At 39.8% G+C, this 21,725-nt stretch overlaps 1 protein-coding gene across 3 annotated transcripts in view; it reads left to right on the top strand.

The window, feature by feature from the left end:
- Positions 1–607: 607 nt before the first annotated feature.
- TDG (thymine DNA glycosylase) overlaps positions 608–21,725 on the top strand; it is a 33,187-nt gene continuing 12,069 nt past the window's right edge. For 2 of the 3 annotated variants that reach the window (XM_030856236.2, XM_060307007.1), the window contains exon 1: positions 14,734–14,912. In XM_030856236.2, coding sequence (XP_030712096.1) covers positions 14,890–14,912 — 23 coding nt within the window. In that variant the 5' untranslated portion in view covers positions 14,734–14,889. Of the gene's footprint in view, positions 737–14,733; positions 14,913–21,725 lie in introns of those variants that run through there. The other variant, XM_060307008.1, reaches the window with a different exon arrangement.

The following is a 21,725-nucleotide window of genomic DNA, read 5'->3' as shown; positions in this document are numbered from 1 at the left end:
TTAGAACGTTCCCAGGTCCCCACTAAGCTGTGGGGTAAACGAGCCCCACTGCAGCGCAGGGGCGGAGTCAGAACACTTGGGTCCTCAACCATGAAACGAGGGCGCTGAGCGCATGAACGCCCCCTGGAGGCGGAAGACAAGAAGGCCGCGGGTTCTTAGTTGGGGGGGCCGGGATTTCTGAGTTCAAAGGCAGCTCTAGCAGAGCGAGCGGAAGGTCGCACCCGAAGATTTCCCTCGAGGCCCAGCAACCCCTGGGAGAAGAAGCACTACAGACCGCACTGCACAGCCTAGGGGTGCGCCCCGGGGGAGACTGTACCTCGAGCTGCACTGGCACTCGGAAGCGGGTCAGGGGACGGTTGAAGAGCGCTCCGGAAACGGAGCGGGCGGCCGCGGACCGGACCGAAAGTGCAGGGGATGAGGCCCGCGCCGGACCGGAAACCCGTTTCACTTCCGGCGTGGGCACGTGACCCGGACGGAAGTGGGATTTTCGGCCAGAGCAAGTGTCTTGTCTTTTTTTTCTTTTTAAACCGATACGCAGACCTTTCCCGGCCCCAGGCTCTCGGCGCCCTCATCATTCCCTCTATAGTTGAATCTTCCTGGCAGATGTCGAGTCTTGACCTCGGCTCTGGCTGGATTCTTGAATCATTTGTGCTTTCGCACCCACAAAGGAGGTTGCTCACGTTTACCACCTTTTAGGAGCGGGTGGAGATTCGCACACTGAGCCACGCGTGCTTAGGTGAGGTCACTCTGGAGTGAGTGAAGTTAAAAGCATTCTCTGTAGTTGTGCCCTGCACGTTCTTTGACACCTGAAAAAGAGCCACGCCCAGACAGCTATGACCTTGTGTTATGGTGCCACTGGAAAATGGAAGAATGAAATCGACATTATTTAATCCATGCGTTTTTAAGATTGTGCTTTGCAGACAAAGACAAATTTATGGTTACCAAAGGGGAAAGAGGCGGGAGGAGGGATAAATTGGGAGTTTGGGATTAAAAGATACACACTACTATATAAAAAATAAACAACAAGGACCTATTGTATAGCACAGGGAACTATATTCAATATCTTGTAATAACCTATAATGGAAAAAGATTCTAAAAATATATATTCTTATATATATTTATATGTATGTATATATCTGAATCACTTTGCTGTACACCTGAAACTAACACATTGTAAATCAACTGTACTTCAATTTAAAAAAAAGATTGTGCTTTGATTATGGATTACTTTTTGTTAAGCAAAAGGTCAATGCAAGACAATTCTGAAAAATCAATCTTTTGTAGATAACATGTATCATGATACATTCACATTTTTAAAACCACTTTATGGCAGTACGTTTGACGTTCAGTAAACTGCACGTATTTAAAGCATACAATTTGATGAGGTTTGACATATTTGTACACCTGTGAAACCATTACTACAATCAAGATTATGAAAACATCCACCACCTCTAAAAGTTTCTTTGCTCCTCTTTCTAATTTCTCCCACACAGCCTCATTTCCTAGGCAACCTGATCTTGTTTTCTGTCACTATAGGTTAGTTTGCATTTCCAGAATGTTAAAGAAATGAAATCCTACAGTATGTACTATTTTTGGTCTGGCTTATTTCATGCAGCACAATTATTCTGAGATTCATCCACATTGTTGCATGTATCAGTAGTTCGCTCCTTTCTATTGCTGAGTATAGTTATACCACAACTGCCTTATCCATTCGCCTTTGGTTGACATTTTGGTTGTTTCCAGTTTTGGGCTAATACGAATAAAACTGCTATGAACAGTGAAGAGTGCCAGAAAGACGCGTATACAGGTCTATGAATATATGCTTCCATTTCTATTGTGTACATTCCTAGGAGTAGAATGGCTGCAGTTACGGTAGGTATATATCTAACTTTTAAAGAAATTGCCAAACTGTTTTCCAAAGTACTGGTACAATTGTAGGTTCCCACCAACAGTATGTGGGAGTACTAGTTTCTCCACATCCTCTCCAACACTTTAATCAGTCTTTTTAATTTTAGCCATTCTAATAGGTGGGTAATGGTATCTCATGACTAATCATGTTGAGAATCATGTGTTTGTATTTTCTTTGAGGGAAGTATCAGTTCAAGCCCTCTGCACATTTTTTAATTGGGTTTTTTTTATTATGAGTATTGAATCTTCTTTATATATTATGGATACAAGTCCATTATCAGATAGATTTGATCTACAAATATTTTCTCCCAGTCTATATCTTATCTTTTCGTTTTCTTAATCTTTTGAAGAGCAGAAGTTTTTAATTTTAATGAAGTCCCATTTTCATTTTTCTCTTTAATGGGTCATGCTTTGGTGTTATATCTAAGAAATCTAACCCAGGGTCACAGATTTTCTCTTGTATTTTCTCCCAGAAGTTTTAGAGATTTAGGTTTTACAGTTAAGTCTGTGGTCCCTTTTTTAAATTAATTTTTATTGTAGTATATTTGCTTTAAAATGTTTTAGTTTCTGGTGTACAGCAAAGTGAATCAACTATATGTATACATATATCCCCTCTTTTTTGGATTTCCTTCCCATTTAGGTCACCACAGAGCACTGAGTGAGTTCCCTGTGCTATACAGGAGGTTCTCATTAGTTATCTGTTTTATACATAGTAGTGTATATATGTCAATCCCAATCTCCCAATTCATCCCAGACCCTCTTCCTCCCCTGGTATCCACAGGTCCATTCTCTACGTCTGTATTTCTATTTCTGCTTTGCAAATAAGTTCATCTGTATCATTTTCTAGATTCCACATATAAGTAATGTTATACAATATTTGTTTTTCTCTTGCTGACTTACTTCACTCTGTATGACAGTCTCTAGGTCCATCCATGTCTCTGCAAATTACACAGTTTCATTCCTTTTTATGGCTGAGTAATATTCCATTGTATACATGTACCACATTTCTTTATCCATTCTTTATCCATTTCTTTATCCATTTCTTTATCCATTTCTTTTGTTGATGGACATTTCTTCTGTTGATGGACATTTACGTTGCTTCCATGTCCTGGCTATTGTAAATAGTGCTGCAATGAACACTGGAGTGCACGTATATATTTTTTTTTGAATTTTTGAATTTTATTTTTTTATACAGCAGGTTCTTATTAGCCATCAATTTTATACACATCAGTGTATACATGTTAATCCCAACTGCCCAATTCATCGCACCACCACCCCCACCTCCCCACCACTTTCCCCCCGTGGTGTCCATACGTTTGTTCTCTACATCTGTGTCTCAATTTCTGCCCTGCAAACTAGTTCATCTGTACCATTTTTCTAGGTTCCACATATATGCATTAATATACGATACTTGTTTTTCCCTTTCTGACTTACTTCACTCTGTATGACAGTCTCTAGATCCATCCACGTCTCAACAAATGACCTAATTTTGTTCCTTTTTATGGCTAATATTCCATTGTATATATGTACCACATCTTCTTTATCCATTCTTCTCTTGATGGGCATGTAGGTTGCTTCCATGACCTGGCTATTTTAAATAGTGCTGCAATGAACATTGGGGTACATGTGTCCTTCTGAATTATGGTTTTCTCTGGGTATATGCCCAGTAGTGGGATTGCTGGATCATATGGTAATTCTATTTTTAGTTTTTTAAGGAACCTCCATACTGTTCTCCATAGTGGCTGAATCAGGTTACATTCCCACCAACAGTGCAGGAGGGTTCCCTTTTCTCCACACCCTCTCCAGCATTTGTTGTTTCTAGATTTTCTGATGATGCCCATTCTTACTGGTGTGAGGTGATACCTCACTGTACTTCTGATTTGCATTTCTCTAATAATTAGTGATGTTGAGCAGCTTTTCACATCTTCTTGGCCATCTGTATGTCTTTTTTGGAGAAATGTCTATTTAGGTCTTCTGCCCATTTTTGGATTGGGTTGTTTGTTTTTTTAATATTGAGCTGTTTATATAGTTTGGAGATTAATCATTTATCCGTTGATTCATTTGCAAATATTTTTTCCCACTTTGAGGGTTGTCTTTTCGTCTTGTTTATAGTTTGCTTTGCTTTGCAAAAGCTTTTAAGTTTCATTAGGTCCCATTTGTTTATTTTTGTTTTTATTTCCATTACTCTAGGAGGTGGATCAAAAAAGATCTTGCTGTGATTTATGTCAGAGAGTGTTCTTCCTATGTTTTCCTCTAAGAGTTTTATAGTGTCCTGTCTTACATTTAGGTCTCTAATCCATTTTGAATTTCTTTTTATGTATGGCGTTAAGGAGTGTTCTAATTTCATTCTTGTACATGTAGCTGTCCAGTTTTCCCAGCATCACTTATTGAATACACTGTCTTTTCTCCATTGTATATCCTTGCCTCCTCTGCCATAGATTAGTTGACCATAGGTGCGTGGGTTTACCTCTGGGGTTTCCATTCTGTCCCATTGACCTATGTTTCTGTTTTTCTGCCAGTACCATATTTTCTTGACTACTGTAGTTTTATAGTATAGTCTGAAGTCAGGGAGTCTCATTCCTCCAGCTCCACTTTTTTCCCTCAAGACTGCTTTGGCTATTCGGGGTCTTTTTTGTGTCTCTATACAAATTTTGTGTCTCTATACAAATTTTAAGAATTTTTGTTCTAGTTCTGTAAAAAATGCTATTGGTAATTTGATAGGGATTTCATTGAATCTATAGATTGCTTTGGGTACTATAGTCATTTTCACAATATTGATTCTCCCAATCCAAGAACATGGATATCTCTCCATCTGTTGGTATCATCTTTAATTTCTTTCATCAGTGTCTTATAGTTTTCTACATACAGGTGTTTTGTCTCCCTCGGTAGGTTTATTCCTAGGTATTTTGTTCTTTTTGTTGCAGTGGTAAATGGGAATGTTTCCTAAATTTCTCTTTCATATTTTTCATCATTACTCTATAGGAATGCAAGAGATTTTTGTGCATTAGTTTTGTATCCTGCAACTTTACCAAATTCATTGATTAGCTCTAGCATTTTTCTGGTGTCATCTTTAGGATTCTCTATGTATAGTATCATGTCATCTGCAAACAGTGACAGTTTTACTTCTTCTTTGCCAATTTGTATTCCTTTTATTTCTTCTTTTCTCTGATTGCCATGGCTAGGACTTCCAAAACTATGTTGAATAATAGTGGCGAGAGTGGACATCCTTGTCTTGTTCCTGATCTTAGAGGAAATGCTTTCAGTTTTTCACCATTGAGAATGATGTTCGCTGTGGGTTTGTGGTGTATGGCCTTTATTATATTGAGGTAGGTTCCCTCTATGCCCATTTTCTGGAGAGTTTCTATCATAAATGGGTCTTGAATTTTGTCAAAAGCTTTTTCTGCATCTATTGAGATGATCAAATGGTTTTTATTCTTCAATTTGTTAATATGGTGTATCACATTGACTGATTTGCATATATTGAAGAATCCTTGTATCCCTGGGATAAATCCCACTTGATCATGGTGTATGATCCTTTTAATGTGTTGTTGGATTCTGTTTGCTAGTATTTTGTTAAGGATTTTTGCATCTATATTCATCAGTGATATTGTTCTGTAATTTTCTTTGTTTGTAGTATCTTTGTCTGGTTTTGGTATCAGGGTGATGGTGGCCTCATAGAACGAGTTTGGGAGTGTTCCTTCATCCGCAGTTTTTTGGAAGAGTTTCAGAAGGATGGGTATTAGCTCTTATCTAAATGTTTGATAGAATTCACCTGTGAAGCCATCTGGTCTGGGACTTTTGATTGTTGGGAGATTTTTAATCACAGTTTCAATTTCATTACTTGTGATTGGTCTGTTCATATTTTCTATTTCTTCCTGGTTCAGTCTTGGAAGGTTATACCTTTCTAGGAATTTGTCCATTTCTTCCAGGTTGTCCATTTTATTGGCATAGAGTTGCTTGTAATAGTCTCTTAGGATGCTTTGTATTTCTGTGGTGTCCATTGTAACTTCTCCTTTTTCATTTCTAATTTTATTGATTTGAATCCTCTCCCTCTTTTTCTTGATGAGTCTGGCTAATGGTTTATCAATTTTGTTTTTCTTCTCAAAGAACCAGCTTTTGATTGTATTGATCTTTGCTATTGTTTTCTTTGTTTCTATTTCATTTATTTCTGCTGTGATCTTTATGATTTCTTTCCTTCTGCTAACTTTGGGTTTTGTTTGTTCTTCTTTCTCTAGTTCCTTTAGGTGTAAGGTTAGATTTATTTGAGATTTTTCTTCTTTCTTGAGGTAGGCTTGTATAGCTATAAACTTCCCTCTTAGAACTGCTTTTGCTGCATCCCATATGTTTTGGATCATTGTGTTTTCATTGTCATATGTCTCTAGGTATTTTTTGATTTCCTCTTTGATTTCTTCAGTGATCTCTTGGTTATTAGTAACGTATTGTTTAGCCTCCATGTGTTGTTTTTTTTTTTAAGTTTTTTTCCCTGCAATTCATTTCTAATCTCATAGCATTGTGGTCAGAAAAGATGCTTGATATGATTTCAATTTTCTTAAATTTACTGAGGCTTGATTTGTGACCCAAGATGTGATCTGTCCTGGAGAATGTTCCGTGGGCACTTGAGAAGAAAGTGTAATCTGCTGTTTTTGGATGGAATGTCTTATAAATATCAATTAAATCTATCTGGTGTGTTGTGTCACTTAAGGCCTCTGTTTCCTTATTTATTTTCATTTTGAATGACCTGTCCATTGGTGTAAGTGAGGTGTTAAAGTCCCCCACTATTACTGTGTTACTGTTGATTTCCTCTTTTGTAGCTCTTAGCAGTTGCCTTATGTATTGGGGTGCTCCTGTGTCGGGTGCATATATATTTATAATTGTTATATCTTCTTCTTGGATTGATCCCTTGATCATTATGCAGTGTCCTTCCTTGTCTCTTGTAACATTCTTTATTTTAAAGTCTATTTTATCTGATATGAGTATTGCTACTCCAGCTTTCTTTTGATTTCCATTTGCATGGAATATCTTTTTCCATCCCCTTACTGTCAGTCTGTATGTGTCCCCTAGGTCTGAAGTGGGTCTCTTGTAGACAGCATATATATGGGTCTTGGTTTTGTATCCATTCAGCAAGCCTGTGTCTTTTGGTTGGAGCATTTAATCCATTCACGTTTAAGGTAATTATCAATATGTATGTTCCTATGACGATTTTCTTAATTGTTTTGGGTTTGTTTTTGTAGGTCCTTTTCTTCTCTTGTGTTTCCCACTTAGAGAAGTTCCTTTAGCATTTGTTGTAGAGCTGGTTTGGTGGTGCTGAATTCTCTTAGTTTTTGCTTGTCTGTAAAGCTTTTGATTTCTCCATCCAATCTGAATGAGATACCTTGCCGGGTAGAGTAATATTGGTTGTAGGTTCTTCCCTTTCATCACTTTAAGTGTATCATGCCATTCCCTTCTGGCTTGTAGAGTTTCTGCTGAGAAATCAGCTGTTAACCTTATGGGAGTTCCCTTGTATGTTATTTGTCATTTTTCCCTTATTGCTTTCAATAATTTTTCTTTGTCTTTATATTTTGCCAATTTGATTACTGTGTGTCTCGGCATGTTTCTCCTTGGGTTTATCCTGTATGGGACTCTCTGTGTTTCCTGGACTTGGGTGGCTATTTCCTTTCCCATGTTAGGGAAGTTTTCTACTATAATCTCTTCAGATATTTTCTTGGGTCCTTTCTCTCTCTCTTCTCCTTCTGGGACCCCTATAATGCGAATGTTGTTGTGTTTAATGTTGTCCTAGAGGTCTCTTAGGCTGTCTTCATTTCTTTTCATTCTTTTTTCTTTATTCTGTTCTGTGGCAGTGAATTCCACCATTTTGTCTTCCAGGTCACTTATCCGTTCTTCTGCCTCAGTTATTCTGCTATTGATTCCTTCTAGTGTAGTTTTCATTTCACTTATTGTATTGTTCATCTCTGTTTGTTTGTTCTTTCATTCTTCTAGATCTTTGTTAAACATTTCTTGCATCTTCTTGATCTTTGCCTCCATTGTTTTTCCGAGGTCCTGGATCATCTTCACTATCATTATTCTGAATTCTTTCTCTGGAAGGTTGCCTATCTCCACTTCATTTAGTTATTTTTCTGTGGTTTTATCTTGTTCCTTCATCTGGTACATAGCCCTCTGCCTTTTCATCTTGTTTATCTTTCTGTGAATGTGGTTTTTGTTCCACAGGCTGCAGGATTGTAGTTCTTGCTTCTGCTGTCTGCCCTCTGGTGGATGAGGCTATATAAGAGGCTTATGCGAGTTTCCTGATGGTAGGGACTGGTGGTAGGTAGAGCTGGCTGTTGCTCTGGTGGGAGGAGCTCAGTAAAACTTTAATCCGCTAGACTGCTGATGGGTGGGGCTGGGTTCCCTCCCTTTTGGTTGTTTGGCCTGAGATGACCTAATACTGGAACCTACCTGGGCTCTTTGTTGGGGCTAATGGCAGACTCTGGGAGGGCTCACGCCAAGGAGTCCTTCCCAGAACTTCTGCTGCCAGTGTCCTTGTCCCCACGGTGAGCCAAAGCCAGCCCCTGCCTCTGCAGGAGACCCTCCAACAGCAGCAGGTAGGTCTGGTTCTGTCTCCCCTGGGGTCATTGCTCTTTGCCCTGGGTCCCAATGTGCACACTACTTTGTGTGTGCCCTCCAAGAGTGGAGTCTCTGTTTCCCCCAGTCCTGTCAAAGTCCTGCAATCGATTCCCACTAGGCTTCAAAGTCTGATTCTCTAGGAATTCCTCCTCCCATTGCTGGACCCCCAGGTTGGAAAGCCTGACGTGGGGCTCAGAACCTTCACTCCAGTGGGTGGACTTCTGTGGTATAAGTGTTCTCCAGTCTGTGAGTCACCCACCCAGCAGTTATGGGATTTGATTTTACTGTGATTGTGCCCCTCCTACCATCTCATTGTGGCTTCTCCTTTGTCTTTGGATGTGGGGTATCATTTTGGTGAGTTCCAGTGTTTTCCTGTTGATGATTGTCCGGCAGCTAGTTGTGATTCTGGTGTTCTCACAAGAGGGAGTGAGAGCACGTCCTTCTACTCTGCCATCTTGGTTCCAATCTGGAATGCACGTTTATTTTTGAATTATGGTTTTCTCCAGGTAAGTCTGTGACCCATTTTGAGCTAAACGTTTTGTATGGTCTGAGGTGTGCACCCCAGTCTTGTTTTGTTTGCATATGCCTATCCAATTGTTCTAGCACCATTCGTTGAAAAGACTGTGCTTTCTCCACTGAAAGCATACCTTTGTGGAAAATCTGCTGACCAGTTGTCTATGTATGTATGTGTCTATTTCTGGACTCTATTATTTTCCTTTGATATATTGTTGTCTATCATGATACCACACTGTCTTGATTACTGTTGACTTATATTAAAAATCAGGTAGTGTTAGTCCTCCAATTTTGTTCTTTGTTCTTTCTTTCTCTTTTTTTGTTATATTCACTAGTTTATTTTTTTAGATTCCACATATAAGTGATATCATACTGTTCTTTCTTTTTAAAGAGTTGTTTTGGCTATTCTAGATCTTTGCCTTTCCATATGACTTTTAGAATCATCTTGTCAATTTCTACAAAAAAGCCTACTAGGATTTTGATTGCCGTAATATTCAATCTGTGATCATCTTCACAATATTTAGTCTTCTGACCTATGAACACAATGTATCTCTCCACTTATTTAGGTCTTACTTAATTTCTCTCAGCAATATTTTTGTAATTTTCGGGAAACATCCTTTATCAGATTTATCCCTAAGTATTTCATATTTTTTGATGCTATTGTAAATGGTGTTTTTTCTGATGGCTTGTTGGTAATATATAGAATACAATTGATTGTCCTATATTCATCTTTTCTCCTGTAGCTTTGTTAAACTCACTTATTCTAGTACCTTTTTTGTAGGTTTCATAGGATTGTTTACATTAAACCATAAAATGAACTCTTAATAAATACAGTAAGTTTTTTATAGATGTCATTTATCAAGTTGAGGAAGTTCCCTTCTGTTCTAGATTGCTTAAAGGTTTTTTTTGTTTTTTTTTTTTAAAGAAGATGTTGGGCGTAGGAGTTTATTAATTAATTAATTTATTTTTGCTGTGTTGCATCTTCATTTCTGTGTGAGGGCTTTCTTTAGTTGTGGCAAGCGGGGGCCACTCTTCATCGCGGTGCGCAGGCCTCTCACTATGGCGGCCTCTCCTGTTGCGGAGCACAGGCTCCAGACGCGCAGGCTCAGTAGTTGTGGCTCACGGGCCTAGTTGCTCCACGGCATGTGGGATCCTCCCAGACCAGGGCTCAAACCCGTGTCCCCTGCATTAGCAGGCAGATTCTCAACCACTGCGCCACCAGGGAAGCCCTTTTTTTTTTTTTTTTTTAATCAGAAATGGATGTTGAATTTTGTCAAATCCTTATCTGTATCTATTAAGGTGGTCATAAGGGCTTTTGAAAAATTTGTTAATGTGATAAATCATATAGAATGATTTTTTTCAAACATTAAGTCAACCTTATATTAGAGTCGCTCCTCCATATCCGTGGGTTCCACAACCAGGAATTCAAGCAACCTCAGATTGAAAATATTAACAAAATCCGGAGAGTTCCAAAAAGCAAAACTTGAATTTGCTGCACTCTGGCAGCTATTTATATAGTATTTACATTGTATTTACAAGTATTTACATAGCATTTACATTCTATTAGATAATTGTAAGTAATCTAGAGATGATTTAAAGTATATAGGAGAATGTAAATAGGTTATATGCAAATACTATGACATTTTATATAAGGGACTTGAGCACCCATGGATTTTTGGTATCCACAGGGGGGTCCTGAAACCAATTCTCCATGGATACCAAGGGATGACTGTACTTGGATAAATTCCACTTAGTTGTGATGTATTATCCTTGTTATATATTGTTGGGTTTGATTTGCTCAATTTTGTTCAGAACTTTTACATCTATGTTCATGATAGATACTGGTTTGCAGTCTCCTTTCCTGTAGCATCTTTGTCCGCTTTTGGTGACAGGGTAATGTTGGTCTCATGAAATAAGTTAGAAAATATTCCCTCCTTTTCAAATTCTGGAAGAGTCTGGCAGAACTGGTATTATTTCTTCCTTAAATGTCTGCTGGAATTCACCAGTAAAACGATTTGGGCCTGTAGTTTTCTTTGTGGGGAGGTTTTTAACTACAAATTCAATTTCTTTGATATGGGGCTGTTCAGGTTATCTATTTATCCTGACTGGTCTTCAGTAGTTTGTGTCTTTAAGGAATTTGTGCATTTCATCAAAGTTGCTGAATTTATAGAAATAGAGTTGTTCAACATAGTCCCTTATTATTTCTTCATACATGTAGAATGTATAGTTATGTCACTTATTTCATTATTACATTGTTAATTTGTGTCTTCTCTCCTTTTCTTTCCTGTTAAATCTGGTTAGCAGTTTATCAGTTTTATTGATCTTCTCAAAGTACAACTTTTGGTGTCATTGATTCTCTATTGTTTTTCTGTTCTCGATTTCACTGATTTTACACTCTATATTTTCTTTCTTTTGTTACTTTTTTAAAAAGATTTATATATTATTTATGTTATTATTTATTTTTTTGGCTGCATCGGGTCTTAGTTGTGGCACGTAGGATCTGTGTTGAGGCATGAAGGACCTTTCATTGTGGCACGTGGGCTTCTCTCTAGTTGTGGCATGTGGGTTTTCTCTTCTCTAGTTGTGGCGCACAGGCTCCAGGGTGCGTGGGCTCTGTAGTTTGCGGCACGCAGGCTCTCTAGTTGAGGCGTGCAAGCTCGGTAGTTGTGGCATGTGGGCCTAGTTGCCCCGTGGCATGTGGGATCCTAGTTCCCTGACCAGGGATCAAACCCACGTCCCCTGCATTGTAAGGCGGATTCTTTACCACTGGACCACCAGGGAAGTCCCTCTTTTGTTTACTTTGAGTTGAATTTGCTCTTCATTCTCTAGTTTCTTAAGATGGAAACTGAGGTCACTTTTTAAAATTAATTAATTAATTATTTTTGGCCGTGTTGGGTCTTCGTTTTTGAGCGCAGGCTTTCTCTAGTTACAGCGAGTAGGGGCTACTCTTCATTGCAGTGCATGGGCTTCTCATTGTGTTGGCTTCTCTTGTTGCGGAGCACGGGCTCTAGGCATGCAGGCTTCAGTAGTTGTGGCTTGCGGTCTCTAGAGTGCAGGCTCAGTAGTTGTGGCACACGGGCTTAGTTGCTCCACAGCATGTGGGATCTTCCCGGGCCAGGGCTCGAACCCATGTCCCCTGCATTGGCAGGTGGATTCTTAACCACTGAGCCACCAGGGAAGTCCAGAAGCTGAGGTTATTGATTTGAGACATTTCTTCTTTGCTAACACAGGCATTTAATGCTATAAACATATGATGACCAGCTCTTTGGGCTTTGAATAGCCTTCTGTCTGAAGCCCTCCTTCCTCCTCATGCTCTGCTAAGGCTCACATATAGCTCTGAGAGGGTGGACTCTGGAGCCAGGTTGCCCTGGCAATATTCTTGACTCTGCCACTTAGCAGTTGTGTGAACTTGCACAAGTTATTTAACCTCGCTGTCAGTTTCTTTGTCTGCAAAATATAGATAATAATAGTTACTACCTCTAATGGTTAATTTTATGTGGCAACTTAGGCATGTTGCCCAGATACATGGTCAAACATTATTCTGGATGTTGCTGTGAGGATGTTTTTGGATGAGATTAACATTTAAATCAGTGGACTTTGAGTAAAGCAGATTGCCCTCCATAATGTGGGTGGGCCTCATCCAATCAGTTGATGGCTTGAACAGAACAAAAGATCTCCCTGAATAAGAAGGAATTCTCAAGCAGATGGCCTTCTGATTTGAACTGGAGCATTGGCTTTTCCTGGTTCTCCAGCCTGATAGCCTTCAAACTTGAGCTGTGGCATCGGTTCATAGGGCTCTCCTGAGAATTAAAAGAATTAATATATGCAAAGCACTTACAACAGTGCATGGTACATAGTCAGTAAATGTAAGCTGCTGTATTACCATCATTATTATCACCATTGTTATTGTTATGAATGTAACTGTTGTCATCCATTCTCCTTGTTGCTATGAGCTGTTGGCCTCCAAGGCCCCCATATTCAACAGAGACACTGGCACATTATTTAATCTTCCTCTTTAACACCTGTCAACAGGACCAACTACATAATTTGCAGACCCCAGTTCAAAGTAAAAATGCAGACCCCTCATTAAATAATTATTTAAGAATTTCAAGATGGCAGTAGCAGAGCATTAAATTAACTAACTATGGGGCCCTTATAAGAGTAGGGCCCTATTCGACTACACAGATCACACACCCATAAAGCTGGCCCTGCTTGCCAGCATCAGAAGCGATTTCCTACCCACGACTCTAGCTTCCTACTTCTTGAGCTTCCCACTAGTAACCTTCACTTCTACTTAATTTTCACAATATGCTCGCCTAATTCATGCATTTAAAAATACATACAGGACAGGGAATTCCCTGGCTGTCCAGTGGTTAGGACCCCTAAACTTCCACTGCAAGGGGCACGGGTTCCATCTCTGGTTGGGAAACTAAGATCCTGCAAGCCGTGACATGGCAAAAAAAAAAAAAAAATACATACAGGAGTACCTCAAAGATGTTGCTTTAAAACTTTTCTGGATTGTGGTCCTGAGTGGTTAGCAAAACCAGAGAGAAAGAGAGGTTGGGCTGTTGTTAATTCATTCACTCAACAAATAATCACTGAATACCGACCATGAGTCAGGTTCTGAGTGACACCTACTTACTAGTAGGCAGAGTATTCGTAGACATTCTGAAAAGTTTAAAAATGTTATAAGTTTCACTTAAGCAATTCATATAATACAAATCAATATTTCTGTATTTACTCATGAAAGCCCTTTCCTGGATCCTAGAATGAAGAAGACACAAGTGGCACAGAGCCTCAGCCATTTCCCAGCTTGTGTATTAATCAGTGAGAAATAAACCTTTGTTGCTGTAAACCACTGAGATTTTGGACTCACAGCATAAAATATGGAAAGCTAACTAATACAGCAGCCATGTGTCCCATCAGGCTAACGAAAGAAACAGAATAGCCTATTACCATTAAGAGTTATTTAATGAAGTCCTTGTACAAAAACCGGCGATTAACTTGAGAACTAAAGAAACAAAACCCAGCTTTAACAGCCAGCGAGAATAAAAGAGAGGTTAGGCCGGAAGGTTGTTACACGAGGAGGTGATGCTTGAGTGCCATCTACTCTCACAGAGTTTAAACTTTTATATTTTTACATATTAAAAGTAAAGCAGAGAACGGTTTACGTAAAGTTCCACATTTTACAAAGCTGTTTTACAATCACCCTCATTTTACAGATTAGGAAAGTGAGGCCCAATATGGTACAGCGGCCAGGACTCCCAGGTTTTCTGATACCAAAGTCTCTGCTTTCTCCTGCATCACAGTATTACCTGGTAATTAATGCAAATCGCAGTTTTTAATCGGAATAAAATTATCCAGGTGGAAAGGCCTGGATAATTGTGATAAGCATAACCGCCCCACCTACATAGCGCCCACAGAGAGGACTTCCCCAACTCGCACGCACCACCACCGGCCCACCACCGAAAAGGCGGGCGGACAAAACCTTACATCCCCAGAACAGGCCCCCTCCCTGCCTTTTTATCCTCCACCTTTCCCGGAAGGCCAAGTGGCGAGCAGTAGAACCAACGAGAGGGGAGAGAACGTGATTGGACTGCCCTGCATCACGTGACAAGCACAGGGCGTGTGATTTGGCTCCGGGCAAACGGAAGCGCCGGACGGAGGGTGGGTCTGGCCTGGGGGGAGGGGGGACTAGAAACTTGGGGGAGGAGCTTGAGCGCCAGCCGCTGTCCCAGTTCTGCCAGCAATCGAATCTAAGTGTCTGGTTATTACCGTACCGCAGTACGTGCCTGGGCCGCGGTACTACAGTGTCCGGTCGCTCGCTTGCCAGGCAGGAGTAGCTGCGCGCGCGATCGGCAGCAGGGAATGGAAGCGGAGAACGCAGGCAGGTAAGGCCGGGGCGGGGCACCGCCCCTCCCCCCGCGCCCTTCGCCGGGTGGAGGGCCGCGGGCGCGCGCACGCACGCACGCAGGGGGGTCTTTAAGGCCACGGCCCCAGTACAAAGGCCGGTGCCGCGCGTGCGCACTGGCGGCCTGTTCGGGGTGGCCGTTGCTTAGGTCCCTCAGCCTGGGCGCCGCTTGCATCTGGGCTCCTCTCCCCAGTCCTTCCCGGCACCCAGCCAGCATTAAAATGCGATAATAAGCAACAAGCAGTCTCCGGTTAGTATTTGTTTCCGGTTACCTTTCTTGGCTGTATTTCCCTTCACCCTCCATTACCGTGCGGAGCTGTAAGGATGTAGTGTCACACGTATCACTCCAGGAGTCTTCATCTAAGACTTGTAGATTTACTGTGTCTTCCTTCCTCAAAGGTGTACGTCAGGGGCACGGGGTAGATAACATTGCCGCACTACAGCTCTTGAATTCTGGGACTAGGAATAACACTCCCAAGAAGTCGTGTGAAATTGTGTTCTAGTGGTCTTCGGGACTCCCTTAAGAATTTACTTGTAATATGTCCTTTGGGGAGTGTAAGAGGCGTGGAGAGTTTTGCAAAAGCAGACATCTCGAAATTGGAACCCCAGACGGAAAGCCAAATGAACTAAATATGGTAACAGAGTCTTTAAAAAGGAAAAAAAAAAAAGGTTTACATTGGAATACAGTACTGTTAGACCTAATGAAGAATTATCCTGACTTTCTGGCCATGGGGCCCTGAACTTGGGCAAGACACTAAACTTCTCTGGGTCTGTTCATATCTGTAAAATAGGGCGTCTGTGGAATCCAGTTGTGACATGCTGTGAGTCGGCGTTATGTGGAAGGGGTGTCTTAAGTAACCAACATAGATTGTCTTAGAGTTTAGAGAAGGAGATATATGTAGATAAAGTGCAGACTTCATCTTGACATTATGAATCAAATCCTGAAATAACTCCATTTCTTTCCGTGAAGAACTTTACAAATAAAAGAATTCACCAGAACTTGTGGAAATCACTCTCTGTGATCTTCGGATCTGAATTGAAACCTGGGTAACACCTTCCATGAAGTAAATTACAGTCATCTCTCCGTATCCGCGGGAGATTTGTTCCAGGCCCCTCGTGAACACCAAAATCTGGACGCTCAATACCTTAAATAAAATGGCAGAGTCCGGTCGGCCATCATGCCTGTTCCGGAATGCAGATTTGGGGAGGGCTGGTCGTTCACATTGTCAGACCGTACTCAGTGTCTTGCAGCAAAGTAATAGGTCTCTCTGGTACAATGTTTAGCTCAAAACTGTCTGACTTATATTTGGTCTTAACTTAATCCATTGGGTTATAGATCATTTTTTATTTTGATTTGCAAAGCTTTCACCTTGGGAAATATGGAGAATTCTGTGTTAGTACTCTGAGGAGTTTATCCTTGGGCATTCTGAAATGACTCAGGCCCCAGGTAATCCTGAGAAAGTGGTTCTCTGTCATCCTTGACTTTGTGCTAATCAAGGAATGGCATGGAACTTTGTGTATAGTGAATTTGCTATTTACTTTGGAAGATTAATTTCAAAAAATTCAAAGAAAAGAATTCCATAGATATAGACCCCTTTTTAAAAAAAGAGAGAATAGTTCAAGAGTCTAAACAAGTGCTTACAGTCTAACCAGAGAGGGAAAAAGGAAGAAGAGGACCAGTATGCTTCTAATGAGCTCAAGCATGAAAAGGACGTTTACCAAAGATGGGAAGTAGGATGCCAAGTCAAAAATGACTGGAAACGTGTGACACAGACCACCAAGAATACAGACAGTTAAGATTAACCCTCAGATGAGACTGGGCTTTCTAGAAATGTTCAAGAGACCAAGAACTTTTTTGAGTTAGTGTGGACAATAAGAAGGACAAGAAAGATTTGGGTTTTCTGCTTTGTTCACTGGCATGTTGTTAGTAGATGACAGAAAATATAAGCACTTAGTTCTGATTTTGATTTTTCATTTCATGTTAAGAAAAATGATTGTAGATGGAAAATGGCAGAATGATTGTTAGGTTTAAAGCTCAAGATCAATGAGGTCATTTAAGAGAACTTTTAGCAGCTCTAACAGAAATCATGTTTCCTGACCCAGATGAGTTGTATTTCAAGTGAGAGGCCAGATTACAGCATTCTTTAATAACTTGTAGACAACAGCAGAGGGGCCTAAAGTCTGAAAATAAACACATGGATCCCTTTTATTTTCCACAGGTGGAGTCTGTCGTGGAATTTATTGACTTTGATCCTAAATAAAATTTTTACTTCTCAGTGGTTATTGAACATATTTAAAAGGAACTAGTGACCACTAAGCTACAGTATAAGTTCAGAATAAAGCAAGACCTACCAGGCTAGGTTCATTCCCTTTTTGATAATGATACTAGGCTAGACAGCATCAGAAGGTGGATGACAGGGGTACCTAGAATATTTAATCATCCCCTGTTGTCTTTGTTACAACAAATGTATTACACAGCAGGCACTGTTTTAAGTGTTTTACATGTGTTAACCAATTTTATTCTCATAATCAATGAATTAGGTGCTTCTGTCCCCATTTTACAGATGTGGAAGCTGGGACATAAAGAGGTTAAGGAACCTGGCTACAGAACTAGTAAATGGCAGAGCTGAAATTTGAACCCACACAGTGTAGCTTCAAAGTCAGCCTCCCTAACATCTGTACGTTTTGTGGGCAAGATAGACTGGTGGCAGTCCTCTTAGGTGAAATCAAAACTGCTTTACTACTGAGAGTCAAGGCCAGGCTGAAGAGAGGTCTATACTGATGTGCCATGTAGTCCTACCCCAACTTTCCAGTGTTTAACAGCTTCAAGGTGCTGAAGGCGTGCTGATAAAATATTTGACCCAACTCTGTGAGGGGTTTGTGGAATTGATAGATTGAGTCAGAATCCAGGTCAATCCCAACTGACTGGAATGTGAATCATCTATTACAAAAAGAGGCACAATCCCGTGCTTAAGTGTATAAAGAACAGTGTTACAGGTATGAGATGAGGGAGCGGTGATAAAGGGCAGTTTTCATTGATGGTAAATTCAGTATGAATCAACAGTATAATGTGGGTGCCAGTAAAGCTAATGTAATGATTTTGTAATATGTCTCCAGAATGAGGACGTTGATAGCCCTGCTCAGTTTCAGGATGATGAGGCTATGGAGTATTTTTATTTTGTTTTATCCTAAGCACTAGAAAAATGACCAGGTAGTGAGGAAACCTGAAATTATGCTATATGCACAATAGTTAAATGAGTTGGGGTTCTGGCTCATTCTCAGTTTCTTGTGTTTACAGTTTCTAGTAGACCCTGCACAGTAAGTACCCAGTAATGCATGGTGAATACACGCACTTCCACTTAGCAATATTGAATGTAGGCTTTAAATAGTTGTAATGTATTCCATCATAATTTATGTAACTAGTCCCGTTTAGTTGAGCATTTGGATTATTTAGCATTGATCGTTATTTTGTAAGTATTCAGTGTTGTGTATGCTTGTTTAAATGAAGGTAATAAAATGTTGCTATAGAGTGAATGTTTGTGTCCTTCCAGAATTCATATGTTGCAACCTAACATATGGTTAGGTTATTTGGAGGTGGGGCCTTTGGGAGGTGATTAGGTCATGAGGGCAGAGCCCTCCTAATTGGAATTAGTGCCCTTGTAAAAGAGATCCCAGAGAGATCCCTCACCCCTTTCCCCGTGTGAGGACACAGCAAGAAGTCAACCGAAAATGAACCATAAAGCAGGCCCTCACCAGTCACTAAATCTGCCAGCACTTTGAACTTGGACTTTCCAACCTCCAAAACTGTGAGAAATAAATATTTGTTGTTTATAAGCCACTCAGTCTATGGTGTTTTGTATAGCAACCTGAACAAACTAAGACAAATATATTTAGAAAAAAAGCAACTTACATCTTTAAAATAGTAGAAAATAACTGAAGGTTAAAGAAGTTGGAGTCATTCATCTTAGAGAAACCTTAAAGAGTTAGTTTTCTGGGTTTTTTGTTTAATTTTTATTGGAGTATAGTTGCTTTGCAGTGTTGTGTTAGTTTCTGCTGTACAGCAAAGTGAATCAGTTATACGTATACATATATCCTTTCTTTTTTAGATTTGCTTCCCATTTAGGTCACCACAGAGCATTGAGTAGAGTTCCCTGTGCTATACAGTAGGTTCTCATTGGTTATCTATTTTATGCATAGTTGTGTATATATGTCAATCCCACTCTCCCAATTCATCCCACCGCCCCGAGTTAGTTTTTTGAAATGCAGCAAAATCTGAATTAACTGGACTCCTTAGTCAACTCTGTGTGTGTGTGTGTGTATGCTCGTGCGCACATGCATGCCGTGTGTGTTTTGAGAAAGACCTTTGGAAAATACACACTTCATCACTTTCAGACAGTGGTAAAAAACCAGTCCTTTGAGCACTGTTGTTCAGGTGAAGGGGGTGTAAATGGAGGCTAGGAGAGAGGAAAGGGTTAACTGCAGGAAAGGGGAGAGGTGTCCAGAACATGTGTGTGTGTGGACAGACACAGATGATAGGAGAGAAAAGTCAACAAGGGGAAATAAAATCATTTATCATGCTCGTAAGTTTGATATCAGGGAATTATAGAAAATTAAAATGCTTTGGGGTTCGTTCTGAGTCTGGACAGGTTTGGTCTTATTTCCTACACTTTCTCCATATATGTGGAAATCACGGAATCTCACCCCTCATTTTCATGGGGAGGGAACAGAGGTCCTGAGAGGATGCTAAGTGCTCCTCTGTTGCTGTCTCTAATACAGAGAAAATTGTTGTTCATAAATATTGCAGAATTCTGAATTATGAAGTGGCAGTTTTCCTATATAAATATAACAAATGTATTTAGGAAATATTTTCACATTAAGGTTGAAATAGGTTCATGCTGCTTCCAAATTTAACCATTATTAGATAATAGAAAATTAAATTATCCAGAACTTTAGTTTCCTAGCATTCAGGTTCATAAAGGGTTTGGTACAGGTGTAATGCTGTCTTCTCCAAGTAGTAAGAACGTTGTAGTCCACCCTCTTTCCTTTTGTTCCGGCTCTTAGGAAGCTGTTAAGATAATCAAGCTAAATTGAATGCTCAAAAATGGTACATTACCTCAGAATTTATACATTCTGTTTTTCATAGCTTTCTCTATTTCTTTTCTACTTAAGCTTACTGTAAAGTGCCAGGGATAATTTTAGAAGGATTAAGGGACACATCCATATTATAGCCAAGTTTCTGGATTTTTTAAAAAAAATTGATGCATATCTCTTAAAATAAGACCACATTTTCTCTTCCGTATTTTTCACTTTTTCTTCAGCCAGCTGAATTCTGAAATTTTGGTTTTCAGTTTCTGAAAGTCAGAATTTAATGACCCCTAAATATGCGAAAGGAGCCACATTTTGGAAATTCATTTTTTGAAGTTCAGAATCCTTTCGTAATGGGAATGGTGTTTCCCTTGTCTTCATATTTTTAAGAGTGGATTTTTGTGAAGTGCTCGAAATGGGACAAATATGTGAAACTCTGAGAGCCGTAACAATAAACATGGGGGAGAGTGAGACGCTGCCTTCCTGACAATGCGACACTCACTTATTGTGACCACATGAGTTTTCTTTTATATATTCTAGCTAAAAGGGGCTATTAGATCTCAGGAAACCATCACTGGCCACAGTCCGAAGTTACAGTGCGTTTTACTGGAATTTCCAAGGGTAGCCACATGAGATCTCTCGACTAACCTAGCTATATAACCAGCTCCTCGTTAGCATATCTCAGTCATAAACACAGCCAGTATTTGGACAATTTATCCAAAAGTGCTATGAATATTATTAAAGTGTGAAAAAAGAGAACATTTGACTTTGTGCCAGGCAAGGTTTAAGCCCTTTGCTTCTTTTCAATTTTACAACTTAACTTCTAGTCCTTGTCTACATACTTTCTCCATGAGCAGCCTTAGCTCACAGTGTTATTTTGTACCTTTTCCACTTTATTATAGATTAAACATTTTCTGTGCTTTTACATATCAATACATTTAATTTTTAGTAGCTGCATAGTAGACTCATGTTAATGTACTATAGTTTACTAAATCATTGTAATGTCTTTATTTTTTCATATAATTTGAAAACAATGTATTTAAAGAAATAAAACTCTTAAGGTATATAGTTTAATATCTTTCTCACTAATTCTTCATCTTTTCTTTACCATCTTACCCTTAAAGATAGCTTGAAGCTAGAATGCTTCGCCATTGTTTTGTCCATTGAGATTGGGCCCCTGTTTTTCTTTGAGCATCCAGTGTTCTAGCCTAGCCACCTACAGGTAGTTTGTAACCCTGTGTCTGCCTGGGCCGTTTAAGTTTATCCTGGGGAATGTCTTAGTTTGCCTTCTTTTTTTAAGAACCAAGTTATTAAGGTACGATTTACATGTTGTAAAGTGCATGCATTTACCGTGTACTAGTTTGCCTTTTTAACCTCCGCTTTCTGAGCACCCTGTTTTCTTTGTCCACACATCACAGAAAAAGAAACTATTAAGCTTGCCACAGAAAACATGGCTTTTCTCTCCAAATGGTAAATGGTACTTATCCATTTTATTTCCTAGTGTTTTTCTTCCTTCTGCATATTTAGTGGCATTTTTTTGGCATCAGCTGTAACTCAGGTTTCATAAAATGTGGGTTTACTTCCCTAGCTTTGTGCTGATAGCAACAGCTTGGGGTGGTGGTTTATAGTCACCAGAAATATTTTTAGCATTTGTTTTCTGTGAAGGCCTGTGTTCCTTACATTGAACAGAACACTTTGAACAGAGTTT

The sequence above is a fragment of the Globicephala melas genome, chromosome 10, assembly GCF_963455315.2.
Source record: "Globicephala melas chromosome 10, mGloMel1.2, whole genome shotgun sequence".
NCBI classification, from domain to species: domain Eukaryota; kingdom Metazoa; phylum Chordata; class Mammalia; order Artiodactyla; family Delphinidae; genus Globicephala; species Globicephala melas.
This window is presented reverse-complemented; position numbering and strand designations above follow the sequence as displayed.